This window comes from Abramis brama, assembly GCF_963993115.1.
Source record: "Abramis brama genome assembly, chromosome: 20".
Taxonomy (NCBI): domain Eukaryota; kingdom Metazoa; phylum Chordata; class Actinopteri; order Cypriniformes; family Leuciscidae; genus Abramis; species Abramis brama.
In genome coordinates this window covers 21554119-21575470 of record NC_139982.1, presented here as the reverse complement: position 1 = coordinate 21575470, position 21352 = coordinate 21554119, and the positions used below count along the sequence as shown (strand labels likewise).

Here is a 21352-nt window from a genome sequence, read left to right as displayed (position 1 = left end):
ATATCCTGGTCCCTCCAAAGGCCGCCTAACAGTCCTTTCCTCTTTAAATTTTGCTATTTAGATCTCACATCAACTGTAGCACTAAATAACAAGGAAAACATGTCAGAATTTAGGGGAAGAGATAAAAGATGAACACTACTGGCTGCTGGACAGAGGTGTGCTGACAGAGAACAACAAACTTTTGAATCCCTGGTGGTCACGAGTAAGAGGAAAATTTCACATCTGCAAGGCTGGATACTTTCCTCTGCTATTGACTTTGGAAAATTAGCACACTTTGGAGGCTTTGCTGAGGAGAAGTGGAATTTCAACCACTGACTTTCCCATGGTAATCTTTTTTGAGACCTCGGTCAAAGGTCAGCAGTCATGCTTCTGGTGTGTAATTTCATAAGCATTAGCGATTTTTGTTGTATTCCCGTTTCATTATTGTTAATGTCTGTGAATATATTTTTACTGTTCATGTTTTAAGGTTATTTTTTCACCTAAAAGGACATACTTTATAACACTATGTGCATTAGGAATGTAAAAAAACAAATAGGAATGCGACAATGTGACTCTATTATTACCAACTGTGTTATTAGGCCAGGCATTGGCCTCTGGGGCCAATAAGAATTGTTGTTTTTTGTGACAAATCCACGTAACAAGAGACATGGGTGGAATATATTCTCGCTGGCACCGTAAGCACAAGATCCAGTTTCAGTTTGGGGAAATTATCAACACACCTTATGCTGTAAAATTATACAGTGATGATGGACGGCAGCCCTCGCCTGCTTTGTAGACCCCCCAATTATTATTGTTCGCGAGCTGGAGAACTTCAAAAGAGATGCCTGAGTGACGTCACCTCACGGTTCCACAATATTACAGAGAGAGAGAGCGAGAGAGCGAGCGCTATTATCCCTCACCTCGGACGATGAACAGAGTAGTTGTAGCAAAAGGAGCCTGAGAAAGTATTTTTCATTGGTAAGTTGCGAAAATTATTTTATTATTTAATAAATGTGCTTGTTAGCAGATCATTTGAATGCTGAATTTACATAATAGGCTACAATAAACGCCTGCTTCGATTATGACTTCAAGTATGTTAAATGTGTAATAGCCTATATCTTTAAGTTTGACTATTGTGAAATTTGTGAACTAAGTTTAACTAAAGGTAGGCTAACTACTTTTTATGTCTCTTAATAGCTAGTTGTATCTTTTTGACTTTTGTTTCTGCAGTCTATTAAGCAGCAATTATGCAGTTATTGTATGACGATCAGTTATGGCGAGCAAATCAAATTCTTTTTTAAATAAATCAGACTTTAAAAGTAGGCTACTAAAAGATAAATATATGTTGCGTTATGTTTGTTTGATGAACTCATTTCTGATCTTTATACACATATTGGCTTGTTTTAAAATGCAAGGACCCTGTTGGAAATCTGTGGGATGCAGGGGAACACCGTGAATATGTGGATTTTACGCCATCTGCTGGTTTTTCTTCTGCACCTGATCCTCGGAAGCTTTGCACAGCGATACTCCAATGGCTATTATTATCAGGACATTGTTAATGGAAATGGAAATGAAAATGGCAATGCAAATACGGAGAGTAAGTTGATTTATTTATGAGTTGCTCTTGATATTTTCACGTGTTTTCAAGTGTGCAAAATAACAAACCAGCTACCATGTTCCAAAAGCTAAAATTGCTATAAAGATTTTGTATTAGGCCTATTATTTCAAATTGTTTAAAATTGCAGAACAAACATTTGCCTAAATTCAGTGGAACTTATATTAAATTTATTTTTAATATAGGCCTACATTTAGGATGGTTTATGCCATAGATAGATAGATAGATAGATAGATAGATAGATAGATATTGGCCTAATCATTTAATGTTTTTTAATATATTTTTTTAGTATACTTCCACAAGATCCGTCTTCACGTTGAATCTCCTGAGTCTTTTGTGTCAGCTGTTCAGGGCAGTAATGTCACGCTGCCCTGTCATTACCGCTACGAGCCCGCGCTCAGTGCGCCCCGCAGAACACGGGTCAAGTGGTTCTGGCTGCCCGTAAACGGCGGAGGGCAGGAACGTGACGTCATGGTGGCCATCGGCACACGTCACCGGAGTTACGGAGACTTCAAAGGACGCGTGCGGCTCCGCCGGAGCGTCCCAGGCGATGCGTCCCTCGTCATCAACCCGATACAGTCCGACGATACCGGCCGTTACCGGTGTGAAATTATTGATGGTCTCGAGGACGAGAGCGTGACTGTACAGCTTAAGTTTAGAGGTGCGTCATGAGCTCAGTCCGCGTTACCTAAACAATATCATTTTATTTTATTATTTTGTGCGATATTATTATTTTTTAATTATGTTAGCCTATATTTCTGATATTACAGTTCAGTACAGTTTCTTCAGTGGTGCATTGTGCTCTTGTGCTCCACAGGTGTGGTGTTCCCCTACTTCTCCCCTAGGGGGCGCTATCTGATGAACTTTCATGAGGCTAAGGAGGCATGCGAGAAGCAAGATGCACACCTGGCTACCTTTGAGCAGCTCTTCGCTGCTTGGCAGGAAGGTCTGGACTGGTGTAACGCTGGGTGGCTTGTTGATGGGACGGCACAATATCCTGTCTCAGTGCCACGAGAGGCTTGTGGCGGCACCGACCTGGCGCCTGGTGTGCGGAGCTATGGCGTTCGAGACAAAAGTCTGGACCGGTTTGATGCCTTCTGCTTCACCTCGTCCATTAGAGGTAATGTTTGTAGTATATTTACACTGACAGTTTTTATATAACTTTATATAACATTGCATAACTTCATCCAGTCTTGGCTTAGCAAATTCACGTGTTTCCATGGAATATTTAACGATAAATGTTTAAAATGTCCTGTAGCTGTCTTTTCAACAGGTGTTTTATATTTTAAATCAGACAAAGATGATTAATAGTAAATTCCCCTCGGTATATTGTAATTGTGGCTGCATAGCTCATTCTGAAAAAAATCCTATTTTATAACTATAAGTTCAGGTTGACATTATTGGGTCAACCTGCAAGGATTATTAATAAAATGGCCTTCTGCCCCATTTTAATCAGTCATGCATATATTTTAAAGCTGTGTGCCTTGATATGCCAGTTATATTTTGCTTCTGCAGTCTATCTGGGGTAAATTATTGGCATTCAATTCTGTGGTGAGGTCATATTTGTATAAGTCACCAAATATGATGTGACAAGTTACCTTATGTCTTTCTTCAACTTCAGGAGAGGTCTACTTCTTGCAACATCCTATCCAACTAAATTTCACTGAAGCGGTGGAGGCCTGTCAGAACGATGGAGGTCACATTGCTAAAGTTGGCCAGTTATATGCAGCCTGGAGGTTTGTGGGATTTGACCAGTGTGATGCGGGCTGGTTGGCTGACGGTAGTGTACGTTACCCAATTGTCCAACCCAGGGTGAACTGTGGTACATCAGAACCAGGTGTGCGTAGCTTTGGCTTCCCTCCGAAGCATTTAAAACATGGCGTGTATTGCTACAAAGTCCGCTGGTAAACTGTACAATTCATTTCAAATGTATAAACACTTCTGTGAAAACCACAATGAACAGTTTAGTAGGCTACTTCTTTTTATACACTACTGATATTCAAATCATAATAACGTGTTTGCATTGTGTCTTGATTTGATTTGAAATGTCCTGGAATTCCCCAACAATATTATACTGTGTGGCAAAACTACATTCCCAGTGCTGATTTGGATATTTACACTTGAAAAAAAAAAAATGAAAAAAAGAAGGTTAAAACTAACTCGCTTTGTGTGGTTATACATTTCATTCAGCATGTAGTTATACAATGTTTTATTTAGGGTTAAAGCCTGAAGTTTGTGGTGGGTCTTTTTTTAAAATGCTTTTATGATTTGATTTCTTGAATTATGTAGCATTTTAATGCAAAGAAAATAATACAATCTCAGTTAGTCTGTGCCATCTGCTGGTATCACATTTGTATGCATGACTTCTTACTATCATACGAGACGTCGTCATCCGAAAAGCCAAATGTCTTGCCAATAAATAGTTTTTACCAACAACTATTCTGTATGTGTTTACTTACAGCCATTTCAAATGTCCAGACCACCCTATAAATCACGTAGACAGGCAGACAAGGCCTGTTTGTGTTTTGGAATAAATCATCCTTGTCCCGTCCTCTGTATGGCATTTGGGTAGTTTCTTAACTTGACCAACAGGGGGCGCGCTTAAATGAGTCAGCGGGATCGCGCAGCGCAGAGAACTAAAACAAACAACAACTCTCTCAGTTAGAGCAAACCGCCGACCTCATTCATAACGGTGTCACTGTTTAACAAATATTGGAGAGGGTATGATTATCCCACCCTTTTTTCCACAGGATTTCAGGATGCTTTTGCGTCAAAGTTGTGCCTTATTTACACCTGCTTCCCAAACATGGATGAAGGGCGGGGGAGGCACATGAAAAGCCAGCAGTGTTCCTCAGTCTCGCTTTTTCACTCTGCTAACTGCACATAAAGATGCACAGTGTTAGGTAAGAGAGGTGTATTCATCAGCTTTTAGAATTTTCTTTTCCCTTGAGAAAATGTCATATTAGGCACGGTGTTGTTTGCCGTTTAATTGAGGTCTTGTGTGTTGAGTAATGTTGGGTATGTCCACATGAACTGTTTTGACCCGTGTCTCATCAGTACATTTATATATATAAAAAAAAAAAAACCCGTCAGAAAAAAAAGCTGTCTCTGGGGTGATAGGTACCCTTTAAAAAAGTTCTAATATGTAGCCTACCATTTGAGGTACTAATATGCACTCTTTAGGTACAAAGGTGTACAGGGTACCACCCCAGTGACTGCTTTTGTGCCATTTGGTACACCCAGTGACAGAGTGTACCATAATTAGGCCTATCACAATATATATCACAACAGACGTTTGTCAAATGATAAATCAAAAGATAGACAATGTTCAAAATGAAGACAAAAATTATCTGGACACTTTCTTTCCTTAACACCATTTGTTTCAATGTAATAATAAAAATGGCTTTGAGGTGAATTTGTTATCATTTGTTACAGGTGCAACTTGATTTTATATTTTCGAACACAATGCAATTTAGACATTTTTAAATGTAGGGCCTAATTGTCCAAATTTGGTGCCACTGTGTACATAATTCAGGGTTCCCACTGCTAATCTGAAAATATAACAAAATGTCAATAACAAAAAAATTGTCCTGAAAATGTAATAAATAAATACAATTATTTTGTATTGAAAAAATTGTATTTATATTGGCCATGTTTTTTTTCAGTATCTAAAGAATAGTAATCATGAATGATTGGAAATGTCATGGAAAAGTTATGGAAATGCATTGTTCATGGTGTGTGGGAACCCTGTATAGAGTAAACATTAAGACATTAGGAAAAAATGCCTATGATAATTTCATTTCAGTTTCAACAACTTAAATGTTAGTAAGTTTTTTTTATGTTAAAATATTTTCCATCCCAGTTTAATATGCAGAAATTACTATAAGTTATTGGTAGGTTTATTTCCCAAAAAAGTCTGAACACAGTGTGGCTCTGTTTGAGCATCTTGATCAGCAACAGCAGCATTGGCTCAACCAATGGCAGGAATTTGGGGCGGGATTATCTGTTTGGCTGACCAATGACAGACGAATGGAATGTTTGGAAAGCTGTTTGAAAACAGCCATTATTTTTGCTACTCGGTTTTTGTGTTCCATTAGTTGGTTTTAACCAGTCTCTGGTATTAAAAGAAAAACACCTTTATTCACACTCGTTTAGTCTGTTTATTTCAGGGGTACAAGGACAGATATGAGCTCAGCATTGAGATGACAGTGACAGAGTGCAAAATGAGAGATGGATATTGCTGGGAACAGAGAGCAATTCCAGTGTCTTCACTCGCTGTATTGGAAACGATTGACTCTGTCAATCAAATGTTGTGGGGCACACTTTGTGTGTTGGATTAATATGCTTTGTTTGATCATTAACTTTTTAACGTTTTTAGGCCATTTCAAAATTCTTGTCTTGTTTTCTGATGCTTTATGCTCATTTGAATATGGATGCTTGTCTCTAGAGACATAAATTAGGTTGTTTGATATCTACTAAATTTCATTTATATTAGAGCTCAAGTCTGTTATGAAGGCCAAGACAAATCATTTGAACTTGTGAATTAATAAATTAAGTAAAAGCTAATGCATTGCACAACATGGAATAAGTGCCACAAGCAGCCATTCACTTCCTGTGACAGAAAGGTCACAAATATAATTTTTATCATTACAGCTAATGTAGACAGGATATTATATCTTTCTAGTCTGAGTAAACATTTGCAAGCTGACCTAGAATCACACCTAGAAGAAGCCGGGGAATTTCTCTTTCACAGTTTCACCGAGATACAACTAGATATTTAAACATTTATACTACAACAAACAACAAAACAAATAAAAAAGACACATCTTAATTGGAAGAATTTGAAATACTAATGCACTTAAATGTAATTGTTTCCAGCTGTGGTCATTAAAGCCTTTTGTCTTGTTCTGAACTTAAGTATTATCCAGGGGTACACAGACAATGTTACCTTTGTGCATCCTAATACACAGATGCTTTTGGACTTTGTCCCAATCACCACACTGTCTACCCTAAATAGTATGGGAGATAAGGTTGTTTTGCATCTCAAATCATAATTATGTTGAAAATAGCATGCCAAAGGTGCCTGGATGGTACACTATTTCTGGCAGATTTCTGAAGTGCATCTGTGCTTTATTTTTGGGCTAATATTGTTCACAACCCTTCTGTCCTCTTTTTAAATAACAAAAACAAGGAATGCAAGGCCAATCCTGCCACATGTAAATGTATGAACCTAAAAGTTAAGCTAAGGTAATTGTGTAGCTTCATCCTAATGCTTACATTCAAATGCAAACAATATGCAACAATACTAAACAATAAAAAAGATCCCAATACTCCCAATTGTGTTTCGAAAATGTGCATTTTCCAATCACTGGCGAAGTACATTCTTTAAGTACATAATGGGTGTATGCAAATTGGGATGCAGCAAGTGACAGTTCTAGAGGCTATGTTTGGAATTGGATATTACTATACTACTTGTATGCAAATTGATGCTTCTCATATGCAAAGTAATAGGTCATGTGACGATTCAATGCCTACTATTTCACTCACTTAAAAAAAGAAAAGAAAAATTGTAGGCAGTATATAGTATACTGTGCCATATTCAGAAAGTAGTAAGCTAGTATTTAATTCTGAACAGCCGCAAATCACAAATAATGGGAAAATTGGAAAAATTACTGGAAAAAGTAAGCAGTAGTGTCACTTTGTGGCCTGGAGGAAAATGCGCTAATGGTAAAGTAAATTCCTGTTATTTAAGGTTTTATAAATAGCACTCTGTGCAATTCAATCTATTCTTTATAGATTAGATCATCTCTTGTGACCTAGCATTTATGGGTTAGGGTAAAAAGCAGGAGAAATACAATCCTAAAATGCCAAATAAATTTAAATGAACACAGATATCTTTTTTTTTTCTCTCCCCAAAACAGAGCTACAAGTAGAACTTGTAAACCAATCAGCCAGACAGGCTAAATAAAGTTTGTCACTACATAAGGTTATTCCCTTGTCATTGAGATTTTCTTTTGAGTAAATAAGGCTTCTGTACAGATGATAACAGTCCTCTGGATTTATTAAAGTGTGTGTTTTTTGTCCTGTTTAGAGGACCTTCTTCCACGTCCGACTATTGTCTGCCTCGGTAAGTTTCCTGAGGAATCGTTTCCGTAGCCTGTCGTTTGTTTTGCCTGTTGAAGTAGGTAAGAACATGGACACAAAAATGTTGTTGACTTTTGAGTTGGAACTTTACTCCATAAAACATAACATACTAACCTTAACTTTTTCTTCAAGCGTGTGTGGCATATACTAACCTCCTATGCATTCCACTTGAGGCTCCTCCCACTGACCATCAGGTAAGCAGTGCACTACGGAAAGGTGACGCTGTGTGAATCCGCTGTCACACTGGTATCGAATGATGGAGTTAGCAGGGTAGCGATCTTTCCTGTTGCCTAACATCCTGGCATTCTTCACTTCAGGAGGTGATGAACATGTGACTACAGTAAAAAGAGTAAAACAAAATAGCAAAAAACCTTTTCCCTTCCTATTAAAACAAGGAATAGTAGTTCCCTTGCATTCACAATATCCATTGGTAATAAACATAACACAATGACTGTAATGTCATTAAATAGCTATTGTGATTTAGCTATTTAATGAGCTCACATAGCTGATTAGGTGGGACTGACTTGGTGCTGAAGTTAATGTCTATCACCTCTTCTTACCAGGCCCACTCTTGCAGGTAAAAGGAAGATGATAGTTGCAAGGTACATCATTCCACTGGCCATCCTCATGCCATATCATTACAACACAGTCTTCTCCTGTGCTGAAGTAATTATCTGGCTGGTTGGGTCTCCAGTTTTCATATTCCTGCAGAGAAAGTAGCACTAGTTGAAACAGTGACATACTGCAGATGCTTCAGATCATAGATGTCACTCAATTCTGAAAAAAAAAACTTAGAGAAAGTTAGTCTCACCAAAGGACTTCCATCTGTCCAGCGAAACTGATTTTGTTCATCCCTGTCATTTAGTCCAATCCATTGATAGTCGTGAGCTTGACCTAGTGGGTTTAGAAATGTATAAGTGCTTTCAAAAAGCAGGTACTTATCTTTTATAAGAAATCAAATTCAACTCACTTCTTACAAACTCTTGTTCTTGTTGGGAGGATATGCTAACCAGGTGAGAGTTTAGCTCTTGACAGTGCTGCTCAGCACTGGTCCAGGTCTCACTCTCATCAAAATGGATGTAACAGCTGCCCATAAACTCCATCCACCCCTCGGCACATCCCTGTATCGCTGATAACATAAAAGAAGCAATGAATTTCATATAGTTTTTTAAATGTTCTTTAAGGGGTGGCTAGTTACGCCAGACTGACAGGCTGCGCTTCAACTCACAGGGTCCCTGTGCAGTTTTTACTGCTCTCTATACACTGCACAGGGTTATATCTGTGTACTTCACTAGGCAAAATGTGTTCCTTTCAAATACCCTAATAAGTCATCATCATAAACATGAACCCCCTAGGATTTATAATTTCATGTAAAATGTGTTGGAAGTAGTAAGTGTATGTGTAAGAAGTAAAAAGAGAGCAAAACAAAGGAAATAGAGATGGATGATTAAAACCTTCCTTCGGTCACAACAGATGCAGTACATAACGTGATGGTATGTTTGTGGTCTTTTAACTTACGTGTGGAGCAGTTTTCCCCACTAAATCCTGGATGACACAGACATACTGCAATGCCATCTTGTAGAGAGCATAAACCTTGACCACAGGGGTTTGGATCACAGTGGTTAGCAGAAGCTGCCAAAGATAGATATATTCACCTTAATTTCCAAATGTTAATATGAAGGTTGTTGTACACTAGTTAAATAACAACAAAAGGATATTTTTGTTCAGTAATTACCATCAGTAACAGATGGCTCTTCCATAGCTTTTGACGTTTGTTGTGAAGCTGAAGGTGAACTGGTGAATACAGTGGTGGGTGTTGTGGTGTTCAGAGGTGACTGATCAGACACATCAAACACCTGTGTGGTGACATTAAGTTGCTCATTTCTTTCTGGTAGGAGATCATCTGCTTCATTGGGATTCCAGTAATCTTCATATAAAGTTCTATTAGAAAGAGATATGGAGATCTCCTCAACATATTGACTACTGCCCTCTCCACTGATCTCCACTGATCCACGACCCTGTTCTGGTCCAATGGTAGAACTAAATGTCAACTCAATGACCTCATTGTCAATTAGAATGACAATCTCTTCATCTTGTTTCTGAATGTGGCCAGACACCTCACCTGAGGGATGACTGGTATAACTTGAGGTTTCGGAGACAGAGCCAGATCCACATCCAGAGGCAGAACCAGACCCAAATCCAGAAGCAGAGCCAGATCCGAATCCAGAGGCTGAACCAGATTCAAAGCCAGATCCAAAGTCGATGACAGAGCCAGATCCAGAGGGAACATCAGTCAAGTCAAATGCGTTAATACCAGACAATTCCTGTTCTCCAGACGGTCTTGAGGTCAGATCAATAATTTCGGTGTCTATAAATGACACACCTGACCCACTCGATTCCCCACCACTGAAGAATCCACTTGTACCTGAACCGCTAATTCCACTGCTGAGTCCCGATGGAAGGCCACTAGCTCCACTTTGTTCTTGGAAGAGACCAGACTCCTCTCCAGATTCTTGGTCCCCTGATTCTATTTCTGAAGTAATGATAGCACCACTACCACTGCCACTACCTTCTTTAGCCTCTGAAGCACTGCCTGAGGCAGAAGTCTGCCATATCAGTGTATCTGCACCTTCTTGAAACCTCACAAGGTGACCTGATCCCTCACCACTTTGGCCAGAACCTGATATGCTCCCACTGGGTATGCCACTCCCTGACATGTATCCGGAACTGGAATCATGATCGCCTGATGCTGAGCCTGATCCAGATCCAGACAGTTCCACAATCAAGGGAGGGACAATTGGGCGAACTGTAACACATATTACTGAAAGTAAGCATGCCTAAATATGACAATAATGCAGCATAAATTAGCAGTAGGAAGTGGAGAAATCAAATATATTTGATACCAGGTCTCAGCAGCTCTGGTATGTCTGTCATGTTAAGATCCTTCCCCATCCTTGTAGCATTCAACATATCCTCATCAAGGAGCATAGACAGATTTGCTGAAAAATAAATAAGAATCTCCAAGATCAACACCCAGTCTTGTCTTTCAATGGAAACGCGTACATGCAGGCTTAAAAGCTGTTATACCTTTGAAGCAGTATGCATCATATCTGGAGTATGGGTTTGGGAAGCCTGTTTGGTTTGGTTCAGCATAAATAGTGTGGACTCCGGTCTTTTTTTCAACACAACTGAAGCCTGGGTTGCGGACAGGATAGCGGACACTGCGATCAGCCAGCCAGCCAGGACTGCACTTGTGGAAACCCTGATTCCATGCTGCATATAGTTCTGCAGTTGAGGCTAGAGTAGAACCCAGTTTTCTGCAATGTGCAGCAGCTTCGTAGTAGGTGAAGCCTGCTAGTGAACTCACATGGAAGATCTCCCCTAAGGGATAAAGCCCAAACAGCAAGAGTATAGACAATTAAATATACAATATATGTCAGTTGTATTGTCATGAATAAACTTGTACTCACCCTTTATTTGGTCCATGTAACAGTACACATCGTATCGCTCATGTGCAGGCCTAACATTGTATGAGCGTACACCAGGGGCGTCCTCCTGATCTCCAGATAACTTCTTTAGAGGATACACGATTGGATACCTAAACACAATGTAGCATACTATATACGGTGTCTGTCAACATGCCAGTATGTGAGCCAAGATTTTAGCTAATTCAGCAGAAACAAATGGAGTTGGCACATAGGGCAGTACTTTGTGAAAAATATGTTCACCTGACAGTTTGGTCCTGTAGCCAACCTGCACTGTATTGATGAAGGCCAGCTTCATAAGCAGCCTGAAGGAGCTCAGGGGTGGCTATGACTGCTCCCAGCTTCTGACACGCCACTTGTGCTTCCTCAAAGGTGTAAGCATAACGCCTCGAGTCAGCGCGATAATGGAATACCACTCCCTTCGTTTCTAGGGTGAGGAAAGTTGGGAACTATTTAAGTAAGGAGTTGCAAAACTCTGCTGTTTACTCATGGTATTAGGAAATGCATTGGAAATCAGTCGAGGCACCTGTAATTTTGTGCATGCAAATATTTGTTTTGGCTCAATAATCTCATGTTATGTTGGTATAAGGTCCTTCAATGGTGTGTGTGATGCATTGGCATTTACAGTGCTAACGTTATGTGGCTATCTCACACATTGGATCCAGTTTAGTTTACTTACCAGCTGTGACTTTGTCCTTGGCAATCTCATATCCCAGATGAGGCAGAGCTTTGGCCACTTCGATGGCATCCTCCTCAACCTCAGTTATGTTGTAAGGTAGTGGTAGGAGACTTTCTATGCTTGTGGTGTTAAGAGGCTCATCTGTAACCAGTTGCCCACGGACCTCCCCTTCTGTGGTCACGTCTTCAGTATAGTCTGATGGGCTTGAGGTGACTGTAGCCACACTGACCATGGAATCGGTGATAGTGTATATTTCAGGAAATGGTGAGGTCTTTGTTAAAACTGTATTTGCGTCTTCTGAAAAATAATTGACAATGTTTGTGAGAATTTACACACTTTTGAGTCATATCAGGACTTGGATCTGCTTGGATGCTCTATCTTTGCCTATTCTTTGCAACTGCATGGAAAAATATGTACAAGCTTTGGAATAAAACAATGGTGAGTTAATAATATTTGTTTCATTTTTGAGTTTCTATATAATATTGTTTCAATTCCTTTATTGATTTTATGATATGATTGATCTGGAATGTGTAAATGCTTTTAAATGATAACAAACAAAAAACAAAAAATGCAATAAGCTAAAATATGAAATACATTCTCTGTTCTTACCTTCATAACAGATTGCATCATAGCGTGAGTCTGGGTATGGATAACCAGTCTGATTTGGAAACAGGTAAACCGTTCGCACTCCCAAAAGCCCCCCACCACACTGGGGTCGAGCTATGTTAATGGGGTACCGCACACTCCTGTCTGCCAGCCAGCCAGCATTGCACACATCCATGCCAGTCTTCCATGCCAGGTACAGTTGCCCAGTGGTGGCTAATTGGGCTCCCAACTTGGCACACTGATCTTCAGCCTCTGCAAAGGTGAACTTCTCCACAGACATGGAGTAGAAAACCTTGCCTGGATGACGAGGAGAATCCATAAAGTAAAACATAGCGAAAACGCACCAACTAGATACATTACATTTTGGAAACACTGCCTGAGGTACCTGACATTTTTTCTGCAAAACAGTACACATCATAGGTCTCATTGATGTCTCGGACTCCGTATGTTCGTACCCCTGGAAAATTTTCTTTGTCTCCATAGCAAGGCTCCCTTGGCTCATGAATAGGATACCTATGGAGAATGAATGAGATTTTTCTATAGTTCCTTTGTATTGATTGTGTATTGACTGCTTATAGTTTTTATTTATATAGTTATTAGATATTGACCTTTTTACATTACCTCACAGTTTGATCTGAAAGCCAGCCGGCATCACATTGATGGTACCCATCATCATAGGCAGCTTGCAACTGTGCGGGAGTTGCAATAACAGCACTGTTCTGGATGCAGGCTGCTTTTGCCATATCAAATGTCAATGTATATCGGGTAGAAATTGCTCGGTAGTGAAACACAATACCTGTAAAAATTTGACCCATTTATTTAATTCTCACTTTCTGTTATTTATATATTTGATAAATGTCCTTTATTTTGCCTGAGAAGTTTGAAAGTGCATTACCTTGAACTTGCATTCCCACTGAATCATAGTTATCTTCAATCCCCTGCATGACTTCACACCGGTAGGTGCCAGAGTCACTGGAGCGGAGTTCTGAGATCTCAATGGTAGCATCAGTTGGCACTATGGGGTAGTTTACCATATGAACCCGGTCCAAGTAGTCGGTCTGAACCTGCACCAAGCCACCAGTGGCAACCAGAATAAGGGATATTCTGCCCTTGTAGATGTAGCTCCACTTAATACGGTGGGACAGTGGGGCGATGGTTGGGGCACCAGGATCCTGGACAGTGTTGTCCTGAAAGTAGCAGGGTATGACCATGCTCCCGCCAAGTAGGGGGTGCAGTGGCTGTTCCACAGGGATGCTCACACTGAGGGTGCTGTCCTGATCTGTACAATATAACTTTTTGAAATTCTCATTCACTTAAAAGAAATAATACGTAGCCATCCAAAATGCACAAAACATTCACCTACCAGCCATGTCTCCGAATAATATCATGCCATAAATGGCATGGATGCATGCATACAGCAGAAGCCAAGTCAGAGACATGATTCACCTTAAAAAATACAGAAAAAGAGTAGGTTTTTTTTTCATGAATTCATACGGCACCATGCACATTTGGCTAATATTCAACAGTGATGCATTGAACTAAAGCCTCAACAGACAGAACAAGATACACTGTCTTGAAAAAAAATTATCAAAACTTGTATAGTGCTTTTAGGGGTACAACAGCTTGTCAATGGGGCAGTACCCTTAAAGACACAACTTTGTTTCTTATAACCCTAGAAGGTGCACATTAGTATTATGTACCTTGGCTTAAGGTACTACTATGAACCCTTTAGGGGTAGATAAGGTAGACAGATGTTTCTTTAAAGATACTGTCCCAGTGACAAGATGTTGTACTCCTAAAGGTACAAGTTTTGCTCATTTCAAAGGGAGTTTCTCTGTTTCCCAGTCTTTACACGGCCTGACTGAGCTACTGTACTCTGGGTGGAAATTTGGAAAAGATTGGAAACATGACGTCATTAATTCACTCTTCCATTTAAATGTTCACACATACACTCTTTCTCACTCTGTCTCTCTCTAAAGAAGAATAGTTCACTGTTTGTGCAACAGGAAGTGTTCTGAGCTTGGTAAGTTGAATTTTAATCAATGGCTACTGTCAAATCTGCCTGGGAAAAAAAACAAACAATATTTTCTTGTATGATATATAAATGCTACAGTTAAATTTGATAATGAGCACAGTGTATCATTTACCACTTTGCCTAAATTTTCCCTCTTGGCTGTTGCTCAGGTTTTCTGAATCAAGCTGTTTTAAATGCACTGAGTGACTGTAGGAGACCTCCATCCTGGCACGGCCCTGAAGCAGCTTTTTATCTCCCACCTCTAATGCCTTGCTTCTGTTTTACTGAACTAGAACTAAGAACAAAAGACCACTTCCTATACAAGTAAATGAGACCTCGAACATGCTTTCACTGGTTTATATTGCACTGAGAGACAAAAATCTGTAGTCGGTATAGCTTGGTCGTTTTTTATATGTTAATTTATTTATTCTATTTCCAATAGATTCTGCATTGAAAATATGTTTTTCGAACCACATATGCGAACACACACACACACACAAATAGGTTGTGTGAGGTGAGAAGCGCTACATTCAACATATGCTTGATAGACGGAAATATGTTAACTCAGCTGTCTGAGGTGAGTCATGGAGGATCTCCTCTGTCATGAGGACAAGTTTACATTCTATTCCAGAGGAATAAATAACATGCCACAGTGAACGAATGATGACACTTCTTTTTTACAACCAAAATGGACTGTTTCAAGTCAGGATGTATAAAAACAACCGCATTTTATTAATATGAATACTTTTAATTACAAATGACTTCTTTATAAGTATATCTGCTTACTGGCTAGCTCCAACTCTAGTCTTAAAAAAGTCAACTGTGTCCTGGCTTCTTTAAAATGACCAGTCACATGTTCCTTTCAAATGCCACTTCACGTCTACAGTTATATTCTGGTCTTGTCAAGCAGAGGTGGAGAGAGGACTTCCACAGTATCTCCATTCAGCCAGTGTGGTATGTTCTCTTCCCATCAGGCACAGACCAATAAGCAGAGTTCTGTTCCTGCTGTGGTCTGCGCTCATGGACCCAGGCCTGTGTTAAAGCCAATATAAACACTCCACTGTATTCCACAGGAGGCCCTAAATCACCAAACCCCCAAGAGAGCCACAGAACCAGAACACTGTCCACATTCAACACACACAGTGGCAGGTAAGCAAGCCTAGTACTGTAATACGGTACAGTGAAAGTATGTCATGTTCATACATGAACATATCATACAGTAAAAGCTATCGACATGCGTTTGGTCATAGATCACAACTATTATGCACACTTGCAATCAATTTAGAAAGGTAGCTTCACCTACGACACACCTTGCCCAGCCTTAGCAGGAGAATTGTACATGCAATGTGAAAAGTTAGAAATAATAACTAATCTTTAAAATGCAAATTATAAAACCGCAACAACCATGTTGCCTTGAAATTGTATAAAAAAAGATACAAAGGGTATTGCACCCAAAAACCCAAACCTCAATGTAATTACTTTGACGAAATTAATGAAAAAGTGGATGCTGGTTAGATATTAATATATATTAAGAAAATATAATAGATATAGCCATATCATTTAATTTGAATTTGAATATTGAATTTTATCATTCTAATCACATGCATTATAAAATAATGGAATTTGAGAAGTAATCAATAAAACTGTAACTTAATACTAACCTTAATAGACAAATAAATACATAATAAATAAAAATATTGCTGTGCATACTTATATCAAATAATGCATTTACTGTATAAACTCAAACTTTAAGCTATATCAATATTAACAATTATAAATAATTTTTTAAACACTTACCAATCTAGTATTGTCCCGTCTTGCTTGTCTTAGTTGTTCTTTGCTGTGTCTGTCTCTTGCATTAATCTGTTGGGAAATTTCTAAATTCCGGTGTTTTTGGACTGCTTGCCTTCCCTGTGTGAGTCAGGAGCAGAAAGGGCTCTAATTCAGATTGGGCACAAGTTTAGCAAAGTGAGTTGGAGAGAGAGACAGAAAATGGTAGAAGGAGGCAGAAAAGTGGGAGTGGGGACTATTGAGTGCCCCTGAGTGGCATGTTGAATTTTCAAATCACAACTTTAGGGGAGACTGTGGTTGATAGGCTAGAGGATTTGATTGGCATAGGATTCAGTTCTGGGCCATAACAAAAATGTGTTTACCCACAATCATTGATTAAAAAATTAAAAGTTCAAAATCTCTCAAAGATAGGATATAACAGTTATAACAAAATTTAGTAAATATTTATTGACATTGAGTGTGTCTGGGTTTTTCATTTTCATTTAATTTAATTTTCATTTGCACTTACACTTTAGAAAAAGGCTGGGTTTAAAACAACCATTTCTGGGTTATTTGGCAACCCAAATGCTGGTGAAATATTGGACAGAACATATGCTGGGTTATTTTGACCCAGCTTGTTGAGTTTTATACATTAACCCATTATCTGGGTTATAACATAGTGCCGGGTCAATCAACCTGATATTGAACGTTTTTCATTTTAAATAATAAAAATGCACTCTAAAAACAGTGTTATATATAATATAGGACAGGGAAAAATCCTATAAAATATTTTTTATTCAATGACAAGTCAATAGTACAATAATAGGAAAATACTTTAGGAAGTGACAGAAGCAGCCAATGGGAATCTGTGTGAAGAAAACTGGTATCAGTAGGCTGTTCCAGTTCAATCTTATACTTGTATTCATGTTTGCAAATCTGCATCAAAAACAGCTTTACCTTTTGCTAACTCATCTGTCAGACATTTAGGTTTCAACCTATGAAACAAATAGCGCGAACACAGCTGCGACGCCAGTGCACTAGATCAACAGCGCTCCCATGTGTGACTAAAGATGTGTTCCTATTTGTACTGTAGTAATTTGATAGGAAAACACTGTAATACAACCTTTAACTTTATTCTGGAAGTTTCCACTCAGGATGTTTTCTGAACACAAAATGACCATTGACAGATTTATCCAGTTTTAACCGGTTTGGCACAGACTACCCAACATTGGGTCACATTGACCCAGCGCTGAATAGGTATGCGAGGGAGTTCATCATTTGTATTGACATTAAAAATTACCCAACCGCTGACTTATTAAAAATAACTCAAGAAAATGTTCGTTTCATCAGACATAATCAACAATGAATGAACATTGTTCCATTGAACCCCAGTTTCCCCATAACCATCATAAAGTTTCATACCAGTATTTAAGATAACCACTAATATTTGTCTTATTTGTCAACAGTTTATGAGTCTCTCTTCATCATCAGGTGGGCGTGAATATGATGACTCTACTGTGGAAATATATGTCTAAGCTTCAGTTTCCTGTGTAGTACAGGTTTTATAGCTCTATTGCGGGCCTTTGGAGTGGTATATTTAGGGACACTGGAAAAGCTTGCAAGAATCTCTCAACCAAATATCAGTCTGCGTCTGATGGTGCTGGAATTTCACAGTTCAAACTTTAAAGTGCTGACTCACCAACTTTTTCTTCAAGTTTTTGAAGTGAGATATACTCTCGTATCCTTATATGGGAAGAAACTTCCTTTGGCCAATAGGCATTTTATATTCTTCACATACCCAACCAAGTTGATTATCTTGGTTAGTGCAACTGAACTTGCTCGCTATGGCGCATGAATTCAATAAAACAATGTGACTGAATCCAGCACCCATACTTAGGTTATATATGGTCAGAAATGGGAAATTATATTGTTTTAAACCCATGAACCCTGTCACAGGCAGTGTGATAAGACTGGCTATGTTAGAGAAAACTCTACAACGGCCAACATTTCAGACATTTAACAGAGTAGAAGTTACGTAATAATTGCTTGGATACACTTTGAATATTTTCTTCAGACTTCTACAAATTGCCATAGGAAACATTTCCCACAGGTACTTTCTACAGCCACATCTATAATGTCCTAAGAAGGGACCTGCAATGCCCTGGTACACCTCATTACATGCAACATATACAAAACCTGCAATTTATTCACATGTGTGAACTATAAACCATGTGTGTAAAATAAAAACTTAATTACCTGGAAAACCCTGGAGGGGTCAAACGAAAACATATTGTGTCTGGTCACACAAACTGTGCTTGTTGATTCTCATACTAGCACATTGTTGCTCTGTGTAGCTACTTTACGAATCTAACAACCTTAGAGGTCTCACGAGTGACCGCTCAGGGTTATTTCTAAATATATTCCATAAGTCAGTGAATTGCAGGTATTGTCTGGGCTTAAGGGTGAAAAGTTGACCCTTATAACGTGCTTAGTTTATAACTGTTGTAGTTTAGTGAAGTTTGATGGGGTGGAGGGTGGAGGAGTTCATTAGGGACAGGATTTCACACACCCCTGGAGACTAGTTAACAGTTATGAACAGGTAAAGTGGTGACATCATCTAAATTGCAATATCAATATATGTGTTGTACTGCAGGTTTAAATGCTCTTGAATGTGTACTGTCATTTGGAGTTGGATAACTATTATTTTTTATTATTTTATAAATTGTATCACAGTTTATTCTATAGAATGAATTATTCTTGCAGTTAAATTATTTAATTTTTTTTATTTTACAATGTAATTTATTTATGTGATGGTAAAGCTGAATTTCCAGCATCATTAAACTTGTCTTCAGTGTCACATGATCCTTCAGAAATCGATTTGCTGCTCAAAAAACTTTTGCGTATTATTATCAATGTTGAAAACAGTTGTACTTCTTAATATTTTTGTGAAAAGCTTTAAAAGATGTCATTCAGACCATCATGACACAGTATTCTATTGTTGACAGTAGGAGCCCTGATCGCAAATCGGCATGTTTGCTCTCTAAAACGAAAACGAGAAACACATATTCATCGGAGTGAATTTTGCAGACCAACATGTGGAAGGGATGGAAAACAGTAGCGTTTTCTTTGAGGTGACAAATTTCAGGCCTGTCAAGGACTGCTGATGCTTCAGTTTTTTTTTGGGATGAGGCTCATGAGAAACATTTTGTTCACAAATGACTGAAAAATGGCTTAGAACTTCTACATCTGTTTTAATTGTGTAGCATGATACATGTAGTTCATTTTAATAATGTAATTTACTAAATCATAAAATCAGGGATCTTTGGGCCTCTAGTTGTCCCTGATGTAATTGCAGAGGGGCCATACATTTTATGAATATGTCATGTAAGTAATTACCTAAAAGAAATTGCTTACATTAATGAGAATATTCTGTTCTAGATGTTCCCTGAGGATCGTTTGAAATATTATGAGGGTCCAGTACTGTTTTTGAGAAACGCTGGCATAAAGGACACCGTGTAAGAGGTGAAGTGCACTAATAGCCTCTAAACTGGTCATAAAATTAAGAGATATACAGTTTTAAATCATGTCACGATAACGCAAGACCTCGACCAACCACCAAACCTATTTGTGTGATCTCTTTATGACTAATTCTTGTTCTTTGGTCAAGTGCCAATGCAGGCTTATATTCGCATTTAGCTCCTGGCTAACGGAAACAGAAGATTCATAGTGCAAAAATATACTTGATGTCTGCTTCATGTCTTAATTTGGCTGCCCTGAAAATATCCTGAACATTTTTGAAACGTTTAGAAACCTTATAATGGTTGATTAATAGTCATCAGTGTTCTGACATCTCAAGCTAAAAAAAAAAAGATTAATTTTTAAATGATTCATTATTATGTGTGTGTTGATTGGAAACACCCCTTATTTACTATGGTGAACTGATTGACATGTGATCAATTGTGATCGTACATGCTGTAGTGAGTCACACACACCTGATTGTCCTCTTTGACCCCAGCACAGATCTTGAACCCAAACTCTCATCACTCACCCCAATTTGATGCAGGGCCTGGATTTGAACAAGCTCGCATTGACTCGCTTCCCATTTCGCCTGCTCAACAGGGTATTGACACAGCTTTTCGGCGTCCGTTAAGGGGGGAAAAGCAGTCTTTTTACTGGGTTTCGTTTAAATGAATGGAGGTATTATGGAGATGTCACAGCAACGGACCCCTACTGATGTATATGAGCTTTCAGTGGCCAACTGACGGGTTACAGAGAGGTTATTTTTTAAACGAATGTATTAATATATATTAATTAAAGTGACATTTATGCACGAAGTCAGAATATTTAAGATTAAAATTATTTCCTAAGCTAATTGCTTGGGATTTACACAAATAATTTAATTGATTGATTTTATTATTATTATTATTATAATTATTTGTTTCATATTTATTTAATTTCTTATTTGATTTAATTATTAGAAATAATATATAGACAGTAAAAATGGCTAATGGGCATTTATATTTACAGTAGCATACTACAGTAATTTGCAAACTTTGATTCTTACATTGCAAAGCCATTAATATAATAATTATTGATGTACAGAGTCATATAGGCCTACTTCTACATTACATTTTCATTTTACATAATAAAGTATGAAGTTTAAATATTGTATTTTTTTAAAGTAAATGTATTACCTAAGCTAGCTGTTTAGTTCAGTTAAATAATGAATTTATTATTTTTGTTGTTGTTGTTGTTGTTTTTACAATTTTATAATAATTTAAAGGGGTCATATAATGGTACATGCACTTTTACAAGTTGATTGTACTGAAATGTGTGTTGGCAGTGCCTGTACACAACCATCATAAAATGATAAAAATCTATCCAGTGTTTTTTTTTTAATCTTCTTATATGTTTTCTCCTGTCTCAAATCAAGCTGTTCGATTTTGTGACGTCACAAAATCGACGCCCCTCCCACGATGGTTGATTGACAGCAGCGTTTCAACACAGACCCGCCCTCGCGCCCTCGTGAGCGAGCTGTCAATCATAGCACGCGCCGACCG

General features: G+C 38.4%; 2 protein-coding genes across 2 annotated transcripts; one reads left to right on the top strand and one right to left on the bottom strand.

Annotated features, from left to right (window-relative positions):
• Positions 1 to 623: 623 nt before the first annotated feature.
• Positions 624 to 4026, top strand: hapln3 (hyaluronan and proteoglycan link protein 3). Its single transcript, XM_084095273.1, has 5 exons — positions 624 to 957; positions 1395 to 1576; positions 1884 to 2255; positions 2412 to 2714; positions 3216 to 4026. The coding sequence occupies exons 2-5, from the start codon at positions 1417 to 1419 to the stop codon at positions 3500 to 3502; spliced, it is 1122 nt and encodes a 373-aa protein (XP_083951399.1). The 5' UTR covers positions 624 to 957; positions 1395 to 1416; the 3' UTR covers positions 3503 to 4026.
• Positions 4027 to 5730: 1704 nt separating this feature from the next.
• acanb (aggrecan b) lies at positions 5731 to 16478 on the bottom strand. The gene is made up of 18 exons (XM_084095160.1): positions 16320 to 16478; positions 13872 to 13954; positions 13404 to 13787; positions 13130 to 13304; positions 12894 to 13021; positions 12512 to 12805; positions 11903 to 12199; positions 11467 to 11650; positions 11209 to 11336; positions 10826 to 11119; positions 10642 to 10737; positions 9474 to 10544; positions 9257 to 9370; positions 8709 to 8867; positions 8550 to 8632; positions 8299 to 8443; positions 7891 to 8073; positions 5731 to 7767 (listed from the first exon to the last, which is right to left on the bottom strand). The coding sequence occupies exons 2-18, from the start codon at positions 13945 to 13947 to the stop codon at positions 7682 to 7684; spliced, it is 3897 nt and encodes a 1298-aa protein (XP_083951286.1). The 5' UTR covers positions 13948 to 13954; positions 16320 to 16478; the 3' UTR covers positions 5731 to 7681.
• Positions 16479 to 21352: the final 4874 nt, after the last annotated feature.